Genomic DNA, 18,349 nt, shown 5'->3' with positions numbered 1-18,349 from the left:
TCTGACGGCCAATCAAATTAGCCGAGGATGTGAACGCATCTCTCATTGGTGTAGTAAACCACTCAAGTACAATCCCCCCCTGAATGGTACGGTCCACTGTGTCAAAGAAAACCCCATAAAACATTATTGGAGGGTATGTCCCATTACTAGCATTAATTTGTTTTTTTTGGCTGTTTGTATATCTTTAGAATGCACAAAGACTGTTCATGTTTAACATCAGGATACGATGGGTAAAATGTCCTGGAATATGACTCAACTTAGCTTAACGGAGCAGAACGCGTTTGACCAAGTCCCTTTGTCGTCTCAGGGGATGGTTTACTCAGCGGAGTACATCAAGAAGAAACTGGAGCAGGAGATGATATTATCACAAGCCTTTGGAAGAGACTTGGTACTTGAACACATGGACTAAAAAAAAAAAAAAAAAAGCCATTATAGCGTACCAGCGTGATGACTCGGGCCATGTCTTACAGAACAGGGGCACCATGCATTACGGCCTGGTGATAGTTGGCCACTCTCTTGGTGCCGGAACTGCTGCTATCCTGTCCTTCATGCTGAGACCTCAGTACCCAACACTTCACTGCTACTCTTACTCCCCGCCTGGTGGCCTTCTTAGGTACGTGTTTTTGTTACCGTGCCAAGACAGTCCCGTTATAATGTGTTTATGAGCAAGACAGGCCCGTTATAATGTGTTTATAATGTATTTATGAGCAATACAGTCCCATTATAATGTGTTTATGAGCAACACAGTCCCGTTATAATGTGTTTATAATGTATTTATGAGCAATACAGTCCCGTTATAATGTGTTTATGAGCAAGACAGGCCCGTTATAATGTGTTTATAATGTATTTATGAGCAATACAGTCCCATTATAATGTGTTTATGAGCAACACGGTCCCGTTATAATGTGTTTATGAGCAAGGCAGTCCCGTTATAATTTGTTTATGAGCAAGACAGTCCCGTTATAATGTGTTTATGACCAATACAGTCCCATTATAATGTGCTTATGAGCAAGACAGTCCCGTTATAATGTGTTTATAATGTGCTTATGAGCAAGACAGTCCCGTTATAATGTGTTTATAATGTGTTTATGAGCAAGACAGTCCCGTTATAATGTGTTTATGAGCAAGACAGTCCCGTTATAATGTGTTTATAATGTGTTTATGAGCAAGACAGTCCCGTTATAATGTGTTTATAATGTGTTTATGAGCAATACAATCCCGTTATAATGTGTTTATGAGCGAGACAGTCCCGTTATAATGTGTTTATAATGTGTTCATGAGCAAGACAGTCCCGTTATAATGGGCTTATGAGCAATACAGTCCCGTTATAATGTGTTTATGACCGAGACAGTCCCGTTATAATGTGTTTATGAGCAATACAGTCCCGTTATAATGTGTTTATGAGAAAGACAGTCCCGTTATAATGTGTTTATGAGCAAGACAGTCCCGTTATAATGTGTTTATTAGCAATCTATTCACCTTGATGTGATGTTCCTCGTGTCTCCAGTGAGGATGCCATGGAGTACTCCAAAGAGTTTGTCACTTCAGTAGTATTAGGAAAAGATCTGGTGCCAAGGTATATTTTTCCGTTGTACATTTTATTATTAGTCCTTAGCGTGAGGAATTTGTCATCGATATTTGTGTGTGTATGTGTTGCTGCTGTCTCGTAGACTGGGATTGTCTCAACTGGAGGGATTCCGTCGCCATCTTCTAGAAGTCCTGCAGAAAAGCAACAAGCCAAAGGTACGCACTGGAGCCTATCCCAACTGTCTTCGGGCGAGAGGCGGGGTACACCCTGGACTGGTGGCCAGCCAATCACAGGGCAGAATTAATATATGTCAAATAAACTGTCTTTGTTCATATTAATATTGAGTATTTCTAGTTCTAGTTCTAGTCAATGGTAGATTCCGAAGCTCCTTTAGTTAAAGTCGGAATGACGGTACTTTTTTTCATTCAACAGTGGAGGATCATCGCGGGAGGCACCAAATGCATTCCCAAATCGGAGCTTCCCCTTGAGGAGGATGATGCTCAGACTCAGCAAGCGGCTCCGCCCAGCAGCCGCCTGTGGCTCCACCCCAGCGACCTCAGCATCGCACTCTCAGCCTCGACCCCTCTATACCCTCCAGGCCGAATCATCCACGTGGTCCACAACCATCCTCCAGAGACCTGGTGAGGACCAATTTTTGAAAATTTGTGTATTATATACGTATGTGTAATATTTTACAGTCTTGTCGCTATCATGGAATGTTGAAGATGTTTAGAAGACATAATGTAAACAAGGATAGAAAAGTTCTTGGCTGCACGGTGGTCGAGTGGTTAGCATGGTTAGACCTCACAGCTAGGAGACCCGAGTTCAATTCCACTCCACATCTCCCCGGTTTCCTCCCACATTCCAAAAAAAAAAACATGCTAGGTTAATTAGCGACTCCAAATTGTCCATAGGTATGAATGTGAGTGTGAATGGTTGTTTGTCTATATGTGCCCTGTGACTAGCTGGCCACCAGTCCAGGGTGTACCCCGCCTCTCGCTTAAAGACAGCTGGGATAGGCTCCAGCATACCCCCGCGACCCTCGTGAAACTAGTGTCCTGCGGGCCACATTTGGCCCACGGGCCGTGTGTTTGAGACCCCTGCCATACAGCATCCATATCAAACTTGCGCGGGCCGCACTGACATTAAACTTTCATATCAAGGCGGGGGGCCTCAAACTTAGTGTCCTGCGGGCCACATTTGGCCCGCGGGCCGCATGTTTGAGACCCCTGCCATACAGCATCCATATCAAACTTGCGCGGGACGCACTGACATTAAACTTTCATATCAAGGCAGGGGGGCCTCAAACTTAGTGTCCTGCGGGCAACATCTGGCCCGCGGGCCGCGTGTTTGAGACCCCTGCCATACAGCATCCATATCAAACTTGCGCGGGACGCACTAACATTAAACTTTCATATCAAGGCAGGGGGGCCTCAAACTTAGTGTCCTGCGGGCCACATTTGGTCCGCGGGCCACGTGTTTGATACCCCTGCCATACAGCATCCATATCAAACTTGCGCGGGTCGCACTAACATTAAACTTCCATATCAAGGCGGGGACCTCAAACTAGAGTCCTGCGGGCCACATTTGGCCCGTGGGCTGCATGTTTGAGACCCCTGCTTTAGAGGCTTTGTGCTAATTTAGACACACTGAGCTAGCGTTAGGATGTGTTTGTTAGCACGTTATTGTTTATTAAAACCTCCCCCACATTTACTTGGCTGTCAAAGGCGAGATGAATAAAGGGGGCGGGGTGTTAAATCAATGTATGTCTTCACCTTGTCTGTCTGACTGATTGACAGGCGTTCTTTTCTCTCTCTCTCTCTCTCTCTCTCTCGCCCTGTAGCTGTGGTCAGGAAGAGCCGACGTACTCGGCTCTGTGGGGGGACAACAAGGCTTTCAATGAGGTCATCATATCCCCCGCCATGCTTAATGAGCACATGCCTCTCATGGTGATGGAGGGCCTAAATAAGGTTTGTCTCCCGTGTTTGCACGCCGCTCGCTCGCTCTTCCACTGATGCGGTGCTGGGATTTCATCCGATGCATACATAAGTACATACATACATGAATTTAGCCTCTAATTTATTAATCAAGATGATGAATAAACATTTGTTTTTAGACTTAAGGCAAACAAAAACATTTGTATCAACAAACAATTAGCAACAGTTAGCATCAGAAATTCATTCATTTATTCATTTTCTACCGCTTATCCTCACAAATTGGGTGCTGGAGCCTATCCCAGCTGTCTTCGGGGCGAGACACCCTGGATTGGTGGCCAGCCAATCACAGGGCACATATTTGTTATTATACATTACATTCCAGTGGATTCCAGTTTGAGCCACTGCATGCCACTAGGCACCTTCTTGGTGACGCGAGGTGCCACGGCTAATTGCACAATTAGCGCGAACTGGCACCAACTGGCGCAAACTGGCACCGACTGGTGCCGGCCCAGTGGACTTCTAGCATCATTGGCGCCACTTGGCTTGCGCCATTACATTCCAGTGGATTCCAATAGGCGAATTGTTTTAAAATAGAAAAATTGAAATAGATTGTTTGCCACGTTTGGTTCCACTTGGTCAACAAAGATTTTAAAACATTTTGAAATTTTTTTGCCGGCAAACTAAATTTTTGCCACGAGCCAGTTGGGAGGCAGTTTGAGCCACTGCACGCCACTAGGCACCTTCTTGGTGACGCTAGGTGCCACGGCTAATTGCACTGGCACCAATTGTACTCCTAGCATCATTGGCGCCACGTGGCTTGCGCCATTACATTCCAGTGGGTTCCAGTAAGCGGATTGTTTGTGACGTTTGGCTCCACGCGGCGATTGTTTGATGCCAGTGGAGCGACGAAGATTTTAAACATTTTGACATTTTTTTGCCACCAAACTAAATTTTTGCCGCCGCTACGGGCCGCCACGAGCCAGTTGGGAGGCAGTTTGAGCCACTGGCACATTCTTGGTGACGCTAGGTGCCACGGCTAATTGAACTGGCGCGAACTGGCACCAACTGGCATCAACTGGCACTAATTGGCGCCAGCACAGGGGACTCCTAGCATTATTGGCGCCACTTGGCTTGCGCCATTACATTCCAGTGGATTCCAATAGGCGGATTTTTTGTGACGTTTGGTTCCACGTGGTGGACACGTAGCGGCGATTGCTTGATGCATTTGGCGCGACGAAGATTTTAAACATTTTGAAATTTTCTTGCCGCCAAACAAAATTTTTGCCGCCACTACGGGCCACCACGAGCCAGTTGGGAGGCAGTTTGAGTCACTGCACGCCACTAGGCACCTTCTTGGTGACGCTAGGCGCCACGGCTAATTGCATTGGCGTGAACTGGCGTGAACTGGCACCAACTGGTGCCGGCCAGTGGACTCCTAGCATCATTGGCGCCACTTGGCTTGCACCATTACATGCCACTAGGCACCTTACTGGCGACGCTAGGCGCCACAGCTAATTGCATTGGCGTGAACTGGCACCAAATGGTGCCGGCCAGTGGACTCCTAGCATCATTGCCGCCACTTGGCTTGCGCCATTACATTCCAGTGGGTTCCAATAGGTGGATTGTTTGTGACGTTTGGTTCCACGTGGTGGACACGTAGCGGCGATTGCTCGATGCCAGTGGCGCAACGAAGATTTTAAACATTTTTTTTTTGCCGGAAAACTCAATTTTTGCCGTTGTTACGGGCCACCACGAGCCAGTTGGGAGGCAGTTTGAGCCACTGCACGCCACTAGGAACCTTCATGGTGACGCTAGGCGCCACGGCTAATTGCATTGGCGTGAACTGGCACCAATTGGCGCCGGCCCGGTGGACTCCTAGCATCATTGGCGACTTACTGGGGATGCTAGGTACCACGGCTAATTGTATTGGCGCCAACTGGCACCAACTGGCACCAACTGGCATTATTCAGTTACTCAGTTATTATTATTATTCAGTTACCGAAAATCCACAAACTTCCGGGGATCCATGATGTCGTCTTTATTTTCGCTAAGCGTTCCGTCTCGTGAGCGGCGTGTATCTGACGTGACCGATCCATCTTTAACCTTCACTTTATCCGTCTCCTCCTCCTCCTCCTCCTCCTCCTCCTCCTCCTCCTCCTCCTCACGTGGGACCACTCCTTTTTTGTCTTGGTGGTGGCGTCTCCTGATGGCGTGTTTGCATGGGATCCATCCACTTTGATTGATCGATTCGGGTAACACTTGGTGTGGGCCGATCGTTCACGTATCTTCCCCCATAGGAAGTTTAGCACTGTGTGATTCGGTGCGATACCTCTGGTGTGTCCGCAGGTGCTGGAATCGTTTTCTCTTCTGTCTGCCGAGGTCAATGAGGTCAATGAGGTCAATGAGGTCAATGAGTCCAGCAGCGACATCGCTGTACTACACATAAACTCGTACCCACAATGCCCCGCCTCTAACGCGCACCTCAACGCCTCCTTTGCCGAGACGGAACTGATCTCTATCCCTCTGACAAGTATCAGTTCCTGCTCCTTTTCAGATGCCGACTCCGGTAATCCTTCCGACCCGCATTCGGGAGCGCCGTCTGTGGCGGACCTTTCGTGTTTTCCGCCACAAACCCAAACAGACTCGACTGATGACGCCAAAAGAATCGGTGACAAGATGGTAACGTCAAGCAACCCCTCGCCGAGTTCTTAAACTCGTATTCTTGTTATTATTTAAAACCCACATGAATTTCAAATCACGGCTTTTTTTTCGTGTCCCTTGAACTCCTCTTCAAATACTGTGAATTTGTGATTATTTTTTTAATTTGCATATTAAATAAATAAAGCATCACTTTAATATATCTGATTAAAAAAAAAACAATGTTAAATTTTCCAAAATTAAGGTTGAAATACAAGAAGAATAAAGTCATAATATTACAAGAAAAAAAATCATAATTTTGTTGTCATATAATGAGGGGAAAAATATTATTCAACCAAAAAATTAAAATAAAATAATTTAAATATCAAAGAAAAAATAAAAATTCTGTAGTTTATATGATGCGAAACAAAACTAAAAATTAAATTCTAGGAAAAGTTAGAATATTACAACAATAAAGTCAAAATATTATTAGACTAACATCACAATTTTCAAAATGTTGCACTCTTCCACGTGATGTGGTAGGGAAATCTCAAATTTGTTGTCATATTATGAGAGGAAAATATTATTGAACCAAAAATAAAATAAAATAAAAATTTAAATATCAAAGAAAAAAATAAGTTAAATTATTATTATTATAAAAATAAGACTTTATATTATGCGAAACAAAACTAAAAATTAAATTCTAGGAAAATGAGGTTGAGAAAAAGTTAGAATATTACAACAATAAAGTCAAAATATTATGGGACGAACATCACAATATTGAATATGGAAAAAAAATAATATATGCAACTGAGAAAAAGTATAATGCAGACATGCGACTGACCCATATATGTTCAAAATGTTGCACTCTTCTACGTGATGTGGAAGGGAAAACTCAAATTTGTTGTCATATTATGAGAGGAAAATATTATTGAACCAGAAAAAAATAATAAAATAAAAATTTAAATATCAAAGAAAAAAAATTTAGTTTATGCGAGTTTATATTATGCGAAACAAAACTAAAAATTAAATTCTGGGAAAATGAGGTTAACAAAAAGTTAGAATATTACAACAATAAAGTCAAAATATTATGGGACTAACGTCACAATATTGAATATGAAAAAAAAAACAAAATATGCAACTGAGCAAAAGTATAAACTGACCCATATTTGTTCAAAATGTTGCACTCTTCTATGTGATGTGGAAGGGAAATCTCAAATTTGTTGTCATATTATGAGAGGAAAAATATTATTGAACCAAAAAAAAATTTAAATTAAAATTTAAATATCAAAGAAAAAAATAAAAATGATGTATTATGCGAGTTTATATTATGAGAAACAAAACTAAAAATGTAATTCTGGGAAAATAAGGTTGACAAAAAGTTAGAATATTACAACAATAAAGTCAAAATATTATTAGACTAACATCACAATATTGAATATGGAAAAAAAAAATATGCAATATTATTGCATTAATATATTATTGAACCAAAAAAATGAAATTAAATAAAAATAAATTTCACTTTCTTTTAGATATAAAATTTATGGATTGAAACCGGATTAAGACAAAAATGGAGGTGTTTTTTTTTTTCCAGGGGAGCTAGAGACCTACTTTACGGTCCGCATGGGCCAAAATTTATGCGGCATTGGCATCCGATATCATTTTAAAAAGCCAGTGAAATGATGGAGATGAGGCCCCCTTTAAGGCCGCTTGTTGTTTTTCCCTGACCCGGCACATTTTGGTCAAGTGTCGTGGCGGGAACCCGCCCCTCGATTCCTCCGGCTAAGTCGTTTTCCTTTGTGTTTCCTTTGTCCAAATATTTCTAACGTCTTGTACACACGTAGGCGTCCCATTAAAACACACGTTGCAGAAAGTGTGTCAAATCATCTTGTATTTATTTTCAAACATGCTGATTAATTTGCGTGTTTTTGGTTTGTTTTGATTTGCCTAGATGATGTATTTTAACCATTAAAATCTAACACGTCTAATGTGTTCGTCACTGTCATCGTTATTCCCAGATTAATATAATGAAATAGACTATCTAATTATACCGCTGCATTGTAGTCCTATATGGGTCAGTATTCCCTAAAATACTGTAGGACTTGTGTTGATGGTCCTCGGGCATCCGTGGGTGTTTCATGTCAATTGAAGTAGGTGGAAGCTCACATTTTACCTCATCCACTATGTACTGTTATAGATGGATCTGCTCTTAAATATAGATGCAGATACAAATTGTATTTCACCATTTTATAGCACAGTTTTTCATGACAGGATGCGCATTTTTTTAATAGAAATTTCAGATGTTAACCAAAAAAAAACATGTTACCCTAGGCAAACGTTTCCCCTGTGCTAGTTTGCACAGGGGAAACATTTGCACAGTGGAACCTTGGTTAACATGTTTTTTTAGATGTTAACCAAAAAAAACATGTTAACCAAGGTTCCACTGTGCATCACCGTCCTAGTTTGCACAGTGGAACCTTGGTTAACATGGTTTTTAGATGTTAACAAAAAAAAAAACATGTTAACCAAGGTTCCACTGTGCATCACTGTGCTAGTTTGCACAGTGGAACCTTGGTTAACATGTTTTTTTGATGTTAACCCAAAAAACATGTTAAGCAAGGTTTCACTGTGCATCACTGTGCTAGTTTGCACAGTGGAACCTTGGTTAACATGGTTTTTAGATGTTAACAAAAAAAAAACATGTTAACCAGGGTTCCACTGTGCATTACTGTGCTAGTTTGCACAGTGGAACCCTGGTTAACATGTTTTTTTAGATGTTAACCAAAAAAAAACATGTTAAGCAAGGTTTCACTGTGCATCACTGTGCTAGTTTGCACAGTGGAACCTTGGTTAACATGGTTTTTAGATGTTAACAAAAAAAAAACATGTTAACCAGGGTTCCACTGTGCAAACTAGCACAGTGGAACCTTGGTTAACATGTTTTTTTAGATGTTAACCAAAAAAAAACATGTTAACCAAGGTTCCACTGTGCATCACTGTGCTAGTTTGCACAGTGGAACCTTGGTTAACATGTTTTTTTGATGTTAACCCAAAAAACATGTTAAGCAAGGTTTCACTGTGCATCACTGTCCTAGTTTGCACAGTGGAACCTTGGTTAACATGGTTTTTAGATGTTAACAAAAAAAACATGTTAACCAGGGTTCCACTGTGCAAACTAGCACAGTGGAACCTTGGTTAACATGTTTTTTTAGATGTTAACCAAAAAAAAACATGTTAACCAAGGTTCCACTGTGCATCACTGTGCTAGTTTGCACAGTGGAACCTTGGTTAACATGTTTTTTTTGATGTTAACCCAAAAAACATGTTAAGCAAGGTTTCACTGTGCATCACTGTGCTAGTTTGCACAGTGGAACCTTGGTTAACATGGTTTTTAGATGTTAACAAAAAAAAACATGTTAACCAGGGTTCCACTGTGCAAACTAGCACAGTGGAACCTTGGTTAACATGTTTTTTTAGATGTTAACCAAAAAAAACATGTTAACCAAGGTTCCACTGTGCATCACTGTGCTAGTTTGCACAGTGGAACCTTGGTTAACATGTTTTTTTGATGTTAACCCAAAAAACATGTTAAGCAAGGTTTCACTGTGCATCATTGTGCTAGTTTGCACAGTGGAACCTTGGTTAACATGGTTTTTAGATGTTAACAAAAAAAAACATGTTAACCAGGGTTCCACTGTGCAAACTAGCACAGTGGAACCTTGGTTAACATGGTTTTTAGATGTTAACAAAAAAAAACATGTTAACCAAAGTTCCACTGTGCATCACTGTGCTAGTTTGCACAGTGGAACCTTGGTTAACATGTTTTTTTGATGTTAACCCAAAAAACATGTTAAGCAAGGTTTCACTGTGCATCACTGTGCTAGTTTGCACAGTGGAACCTTGGTTAACAGGGTTTTTAGATGTTAACAAAAAAAACATGTTAACCAGGGTTCCACTGTGCAAACTAGTACAGTGGAACCTTGATTAACATGGTTTTTAGTTGTTAACAAAAAAAAACATGTTAAGCAAGGTTCCACTGTGCATTACTGTGCTAGTTTGCACAGTGGAACCCTGGTTAACATGTTTTTTAGATGTTAACCAAAAAAAAACATGTTAAGCAAGGTTCCACTGTGCATCCTGTCATGTTTTTAACTCATTCAATGTCATCCATTTTTCAAAAGACAACCCCTCCAGTGGCGGCCATTTTAGATCACTTTGACTGATCTTTCAAGGAACACAAAATATTGTTAGCTCGGCAACTGTATTTCACCATTTTATACCACAGTTTTTCATGACAGGATGCACTTTTTTTGTTGTTGAAATTTTAGATGTTAACCAAAAAAAAAACATGTTAACCAAGGTTCCACTGTGTAAACTAGCACAGTGGAACCTTGGTTAACATGGTTTTTAAATGTTAACCAAAAAAAAACATCATGGTTTTTAGATGTTAAGCAAAAAAACATGTTAACCAAGGTTCCACTGTGCAAACTAGTACAGTGGAACCTTGGTTAACATGGTTTTTAGATGTTAACCAAAAAAAAACATGTTAACCAAGGTTTCACTGTGCAAACTAGCACAGTGGAACCTTGGTTAACATGGTTTTTAAATGTTAACCACAAAAAAAACATGTTAACCAAGGTTGCACCGTACTAGTTTGCACAGTGGAACCTTGGTTAACATAGTTTTTAGATGTTAAGCAAAAAAACATGTTAACCAAGGTTCCACTGTGCAAACTAGTACAGTGGAACCTTGGTTAACATGGTTTTTAAATGTTAACCACAAAAAAAACATGTTAACCAAGGTTGCACCGTACTAGTTTGCACAGTGGAACCTTGGTTAACATAGTTTTTAGATGTTAAGCAAAAAAACATGTTAACCAAGGTTCCACTGTGCAAACTAGTACAGTGGAACCTTGGTTAACATGGTTTTTAAATGTTAACCACAAAAAAAACATGTTAACCAAGGTTCCACCGTACTAGTTTGCACAGTGGAACCTTGGTTAACATGGTTTATAGATGTTAAGCAAAAAAACATGTTAACCAAGGTTCCACTGTGCAAACTGGTACAGTGGAACCTTGGTTAACATGGTTTTTAGATGTTAACCAAAAAAAAACATGTTAACCAAGGTTTCACTGTGCAAACTAGCACAGTGGAACCTTGGTTAACATGGTTTTTAAATGTTAACCACAAAAAAAACATGTTAACCAAGGTTCCACTGTGCGAACTAGCACAGTGGAACCTTGGTTAACATGGTTTTTAGATGTTAACCAAAAGAAAAAAATGTGCAGTGGAACCTTGGTTAACATGTTTTTTATGATGCTAACCAAGGTTCCTGAATGTACTGATCTTAAACATGCCGTACTCCGAATCATGTTTTTTGTGCTTTTGTTTTGCGTCAGGTGCTCGAGAACTACAACAAAGGAAAGACGGCGTTGCTGTCAGCAGCCAAGATCATGGTGAGCCCGACGGAGGTGGACTTGAACCCTGAGAGCGTGTTCATGGCCGCCTCCAACACGGTCCAGCAGCCGACGCCCGCGGCCCACCATCGCAGGAACAGCAGTGTTCGGTCAGTATTTACCTTATTAATAACACCTATGGTTTATGCTGAGTAGTAATAAATATAAAATATGGATAAATATGCTAAATAAATGAATATAAGCCAACCTTGGTGACAAATACAATGGTGTGAAAACATGTTTGATTCCTTTTTGGCACACTTAAATGTTTCAGATAATGTAACAAATGTAAATATTAGTCAGTGACAACACAACTGAACACAAAACGCTTCCATTTATCACAAACCAGCCCTAGACCATTACACTACCACCACCATATTTTACTGTAATGGGACACACACCCATTCAAATGCTCTTTGAGTCATGAACCCGGCCGGGCCTTAACTGAGGCAAGTGAGGCCTCCTGCACTTCTTTGGTTGTTGTTGTGGGGTCTTTTGTGACCTGTCGGATGAGTCGTCGCTGCACTCTTGGGGTCATTTTTGGTTGACCGGCTAACTCCTGGGAAGGTTCACCACTTGTTCCATGTTTTCGCCATTTGTAGATAATGGCTCTCACTGTGGGTTGCTGGAGTCCTAAAGCGTTAGAAATGTTTTAGAACCTTTTCTAAAAAACCTTTTCTCCTGTAGTAATACTATTTTTTTTAGAAATTAAATTACATGAATAAATATTAAAATATAAAATTAAATAAATAATAATTATAATAATTCATAATACATACATATTTTATAAATAAATACATATTTTTATATATAATAAAAAAATATACATTTGACGATCTGAAACAAAGTGTGACAAATAAGTAAAACATGATATTAATTGATAGTAAAATTAATATCAAGTTAAATAAATAATAATTATAATAATCAATAATAATAAATATTTTATAAATAAATATTTACATACTATATAATACATATTTTTAATACATTTGATGATCTGAAACATTTAAGTGTGACAAATAAGTAAAACATGATATTAATTGATAGTAAAATTAATGTCAAATTAAATAAATAATAATTATAATAATAATTAATAAAATAAATATTTTTATAAATAAATAATACATATTTATATAATATATAAAAATAAATATTTTTTAAAAATTGATGATCTGAAACATTTAAGTGTGACAAATAAGCAAAACATGATATTAATTGATAGTAAAATTAATATAAAATTTAGTAATTCTAATAACAACTAATAATAATAATAAATATTTTTATAAATACATAAATATAAGAAATTTGATGATCTGAAACATTTAAGTGCGACAAATAAGCAAAACATCATATAATCGACAGTAAAATTAATATCAAATTAAATAAATAATAATTATAATAATAATTAATAAAAAAAATACATATTTTATAAATAAATAATTCATATTTATATAATATATAATAACACATATTTTAATAAATTTGATGATCTGAAACATTTAAGTGTGACAAATAAGCAAAACATGATATTAATTGATCGTAAAATTAATATAAAATTAAATAAATAATAATTAATATTTTATAATAAATAAATATTTATAATAAATTTGATGATCTGAAACATTTAAGTGTGACAAATAAGCAAAACATTAAAAAAAATCAGGGTTGTTTTCACACCATTGTATACCTGTACACATGCAGCCTTGTGCAGATTTTTTCTGAATTGAAAAAAAAAGTGTATTAAAAAAAATATTTAAAAAAAAAAAAATATATATATATATATCCCAAAAGCCTCTAGTTAAAAAAATAATGCATGTGAAATATATTTTTAGCAATAAAGTGGAAATGGGTGAAGTCTTTCTGACATCCACATAACCACTGCTTCTAACGTCTTATCTTTTTGTTTTCTCAAACTTTTTTTTGTAATTTCTGTCTGTTATGTTTGTTTAACAAAACAAAACAAAAAAAGCCAAAAAACATTATCACGGTAAGAAAGCATGCCATCACTAACTTGTCGTCATGTGCACCCCTCTCTCATGCACGCATGCACGCCACAGAGCAGTTGCAACGTACGGTAGTATAGACTTCCCTCTACGTTTTTAGTCCCTGTCCAAAGTCTATGTTCTGATAGAGATGCTATGTTTCCTGCACCGGGATTGGACTTCTGATGTCCCGCCTCCTAACCCCCCCCCCCCCAAACCCCCCTGTCTCTGGTGTTTACTGAATCAATAGTCACTGCACCCATATGGACAAAAGTTTTGGACGCATGTTCAACGCAAATTCAGTTCTCTAATAAATGCATTCAAACCAATGCGCTAGCTCGATGCTAATTTACATTGAAAATCCCATCCGCTCGCTCACGATTAGCATTTTGCATTCTAGTGCGGTGATTTAAGTTACATAAGTTAGAAAATAATTTCTTTGTGATGTTTAACATCAGTGAAATGCATTTAAGCAAATACGCTAGCTCAATGCTAATTTACATTGAAAATCCCATCCACTCGCTCACGGTTAGCATTAGCGATTTGTGATGGTGGGTTAAGTTATTTAAACACATATGCTAGCACAATGCTAATTTACATTGAAAATCCCATCCACTCGCTCACGGTTAGCATTAGCGATTTGTGATGGTGGGTTAAGTTATTTAAACACATATGCTAACACAATGCTAATTTACATTGAAAATCCCATCTCGTTTGCGATTAGCATTAGCAATTTGTTATGGTGATTTCGGTTGCATAAATGACAAAATAATTTCTATGTGACATTCATCATAAATGCATTCAAACCAATGCGCTAGCTCGATGCTAATTTACATTGAAAATCCCATCCGCTCGCTCACGATTAGCATTTGCATTCTAGTGCGGTGATTTAAGTTACATAAGTTAGAAAATAATTTTTTTATGATGTTTAACATAAATGAAATGCATTTAAGCAAATACGCTAGCTCAATGCTAAATTACATTAAAAATCCCATCTCGTTCGCGATTAGCATTAGCAATTTGATATGGTGATTTTAGTTGCTTAAATTGCAAAATAATTTCTATCTGACATTATCACGGTTAGCATTAGCTCACGGTTAGCATTAGCGATTTGTGATGGTGGGTTAAGTTATTTAAACACATATGCTAACACAATGCTAATTTACATTGAAAATCCCATCTCGTTTGCGATTAGCATTAGCAATTTGTTATGGTGATTTCGGTTGCATAAATGACAAAATAATTTCTATGTGACATTCATCATAAATGCATTCAAACCAATGCGCTAGCTCGATGCTAATTTACATTGAAAATCCCATCCGCTCGCTCACGATTAGCATTTGCATTCTAGTGCGGTGATATAAGTTACATAAGTTAGAAAATAATTTTTTTATGATGTTTAACATAAATGAAATGCATTTAAGCAAATACGCTAGCTCAATGCTAATTTACATTAAAAATCCCATCTCGTTCGCGATTAGCATTAGCAATTTGATATGGTGATTTTAGTTGCTTAAATTGCAAAATAATTTCTATCTGACATTATCACGGTTAGCATTAGCTCACGGTTAGCATTAGCGATTTGTGATGGTGGGTTAAGTTATTTAAACACATATGCTAGCACAATGCTAATTTACACTGAAAATCCCATCTCGTTTGCGATTAGCATTAGCAATTTGTTATGGTGATTTCGGTTGCATAAATGACAAAATAATTTCTATGTGACATTCATCATAAATGCATTCAAACCAATGCGCTAGCTCGATGCTAATTTACATTGAAAATCCCATCCGCTCGCTCACGATTAGCATTTGCATTCTAGTGCGGTGATTTAAGTTACATAAGTTAGAAAATAATTTCTTTATGATGTTTAACATCAATGAAATGCATTTAAACACATATGCTAGCACAATGCTAATTTACATTGAAAATCCCATCCACTCGCTCACGGTTAGCATTAGCGATTTGTGATGGTGGGTTAAAGTATTTAAACACATATGCTAGCACAATGCTAATTTACACTGAAAATCCCATCTCGTTTGCGATTAGCATTAGCAATTTGTTATGGTGATTTCAGTTGCATAAATGACAAAATAATTTCTATGTGACATTCATCATAAATGCATTCAAACCAATGCGCTAGCTCGATGCTAATTTACATTGAAAATCCCATCCGCTCGCTCACGATTAGCATTTGCATTCTAGTGTGGTGATTTAAGTTACATAAGTTAGAAAATAATTTTTTTATGATGTTTAACATAAATGAAATGCATTTAAGCAAATACGCTAGCTCAATGCTAAATTACATTAAAAATCCCATCTCGTTCGCGATTAGCATTAGCAATTTGATATGGTGATTTTAGTTGCTTAAATTGCAAAATAATTTCTATCTGACATTATCATGGTTAGCATTAGCTCACGGTTAGCATTAGTGATTTGTGATGGTGGGTTAAGTTATTTAAACACATATGCTAGCACAATGCTAATTTACACTGAAAATCCCATCTCGTTTGCGATTAGCATTAGCAATTTGTTATGGTGATTTCGGTTGCATAAATGACAAAATAATTTCTATGTGACATTCATCATTAATGCATTCAAACCAATGCGCTAGCTCGATGCTAATTTACATTGAAAATCCCATCCGCTCGCTCACGATTAGCATTTGCATTCTAGTGCGGTGATTTAAGTTACATAAGTTAGAAAATAATTTCTTTATGATGTTTAACATCAATGAAATGCATTTAAACACATATGCTAGCACAATGCTAATTTACATTGAAAATCCCATCCACTCGCTCACGGTTAGCATTAGCGATTTGTGATGGTGGGTTAAGTTATTTAAACACATATGCTAACACAATGCTAATTTACATTGAAAATCCCATCTCGTTTGCGATTAGCATTAGCAATTTGTTATGGTGATTTCGGTTGCATAAATGACAAAATAATTTCTATGTGACATTCATCATAAATGCATTCAAACCAATGCGCTAGCTCGATGCTAATTTACATTGAAAATCCCATCCGCTCGCTCACGATTAGCATTTGCACTCTAGTGCTGTGATTTAAGTTACATAAGTTAGAAAATAATTTTTTTATGATGTTTAACATAAATGAAATGCATTTAAGCAAATACGCTAGCTCAATGCTAAATTACATTAAAAATCCCATCTCGTTCGCGATTAGCATTAGCAATTTGATATGGTGATTTTAGTTGCTTAAATTGCAAAATAATTTCTATCTGACATTATCACGGCTAGCATTAGCTCACGGTTAGCATTAGCGATTTGTGATGGTGGGTTAAGTTATTTAAACACATATGCTAACACAATGCTAATTTACATTGAAAATCCCATCTCGTTTGCGATTAGCATTAGCAATTTGTTATGGTGATTTCGGTTGCATAAATGACAAAATAATTTCTATGTGACATTCATCATAAATGCATTCAAACCAATGCGCTAGCTCGATGCTAATTTACATTGAAAATCCCATCCGCTCGCTCACGATTAGCATTTGCATTCTAGTGCGGTGATTTAAGTTACATAAGTTAGAAAATAATTTTTTTATGATGTTTAACATAAATGAAATGCATTTAAGCAAATACGCTAGCTCAATGCTAAATTACATTAAAAATCCCATCTCGTTCGCGATTAGCATTAGCAATTTGATATGGTGATTTTAGTTGCTTAAATTGCAAAATAATTTCTATCTGACATTATCACGGTTAGCATTAGCTCACGGTTAGCATTAGCGATTTGTGATGGTGGGTTAAGTTATTTAAACACATATGCTAACACAATGCTAATTTACACTGAAAATCCCATCTCGTTTGCGATTAGCATTAGCAATTTGTTATGGTGATTTCGGTTGCATAAATGACAAAATAATTTCTATGTGACATTCATCATAAATGCATTCAAACCAATGCACTAGCTCGATGCTAATTTACATTGAAAATCCCATCCGCTCGCTCACGATTAGCATTTGCATTCTAGTGCGCTGATTTAAGTTACATAAGTTAGAAAATAATTTCTTTATGATGTTTAACATCAATGAAATGCATTTAAACACATATGCTAGCACAATGCTAATTTACCTTGAAAATCCCATCTCGTTAGCGATTAGCATTAGCAATTTGATATGGTGATTTCAGTTGTATAAATGACAAAATAATTTCTATGTGACATTATCATGAATGCATTTAAGCAAATACGCTAGCTCAATGCTAATTTACATTAAAAATCCAATCTACTCGTTTGCGATTAGCATTAGCAATTTGATATGGTGATTTAAGTTACATAAATATACAAAATAATTTTTTTTTGTGATGTTCATCATGAATGCATTTAAGCAAATACGCTAGCACAATGCTAATTTACATTGAAAATCCCATTTCCTTCGCAATTAGCATTAGCGATTCGTGACGGTGATTTAAGTTACATAATTCTCAAAATAATTGTGTTTGTGCTGTTTAACATAAATGAAATGCATTTAAGCAAATACGCTAGCTCAATGCTAATTTACATTGAAAATCCCATCTACTCGTTAGCGATTAGCATTAGCGATTTGATATGGTGATTTCAGTTGCTTAAATTACAAAATAATTTCGATGTGACATTATCATGAATGCATTTAAGCAAACACGCTAGCTCAATGCTAATTTACATTGAAAATCCCATCCACTCGTTTGCGATTAGCATTAGCAATTTCATATGGTGATTTAAGTTACATAAATATACAAAATAATTTTTTTTGTGATGTTCATCATGAATGCATTTAAGCAAATATGCTAGCTCGATGCTA

At 37.5% G+C, this 18,349-nt stretch overlaps 1 protein-coding gene across 4 annotated transcripts in view; it reads left to right on the top strand.

The window, feature by feature from the left end:
* dagla (diacylglycerol lipase, alpha) overlaps window positions 1-18,349 on the top strand; it is a 57,668-nt gene that overhangs the window by 33,052 nt on the left and 6,267 nt on the right. For 2 of the 4 annotated variants that reach the window (XM_058077473.2, XM_078792947.1), the window contains 8 exons: window positions 308-388; window positions 471-613; window positions 1,508-1,576; window positions 1,671-1,743; window positions 1,961-2,169; window positions 3,372-3,498; window positions 11,502-11,668; window positions 13,528-13,545. In XM_058077473.2, coding sequence (XP_057933456.2) covers window positions 308-388; window positions 471-613; window positions 1,508-1,576; window positions 1,671-1,743; window positions 1,961-2,169; window positions 3,372-3,498; window positions 11,502-11,668; window positions 13,528-13,545 — 887 coding nt within the window. The remainder of the gene's footprint in view (window positions 1-307; window positions 389-470; window positions 614-1,507; window positions 1,577-1,670; window positions 1,744-1,960; window positions 2,170-3,371; window positions 3,499-11,501; window positions 11,669-13,527; window positions 13,546-18,349) is intronic. The other 2 variants (XM_058077474.2, XM_078792949.1) reach the window with 1 other exon arrangement.

This window comes from Doryrhamphus excisus, linkage group LG1 (genome assembly GCF_037039965.1).
Source record: "Doryrhamphus excisus strain RoL-2023G ecotype Guam linkage group LG1, RoL_Dexc_Guam_v1.1, whole genome shotgun sequence".
NCBI lineage: Eukaryota > Metazoa > Chordata > Actinopteri > Syngnathiformes > Syngnathidae > Doryrhamphus > Doryrhamphus excisus.
This window is presented reverse-complemented; position numbering and strand designations above follow the sequence as displayed.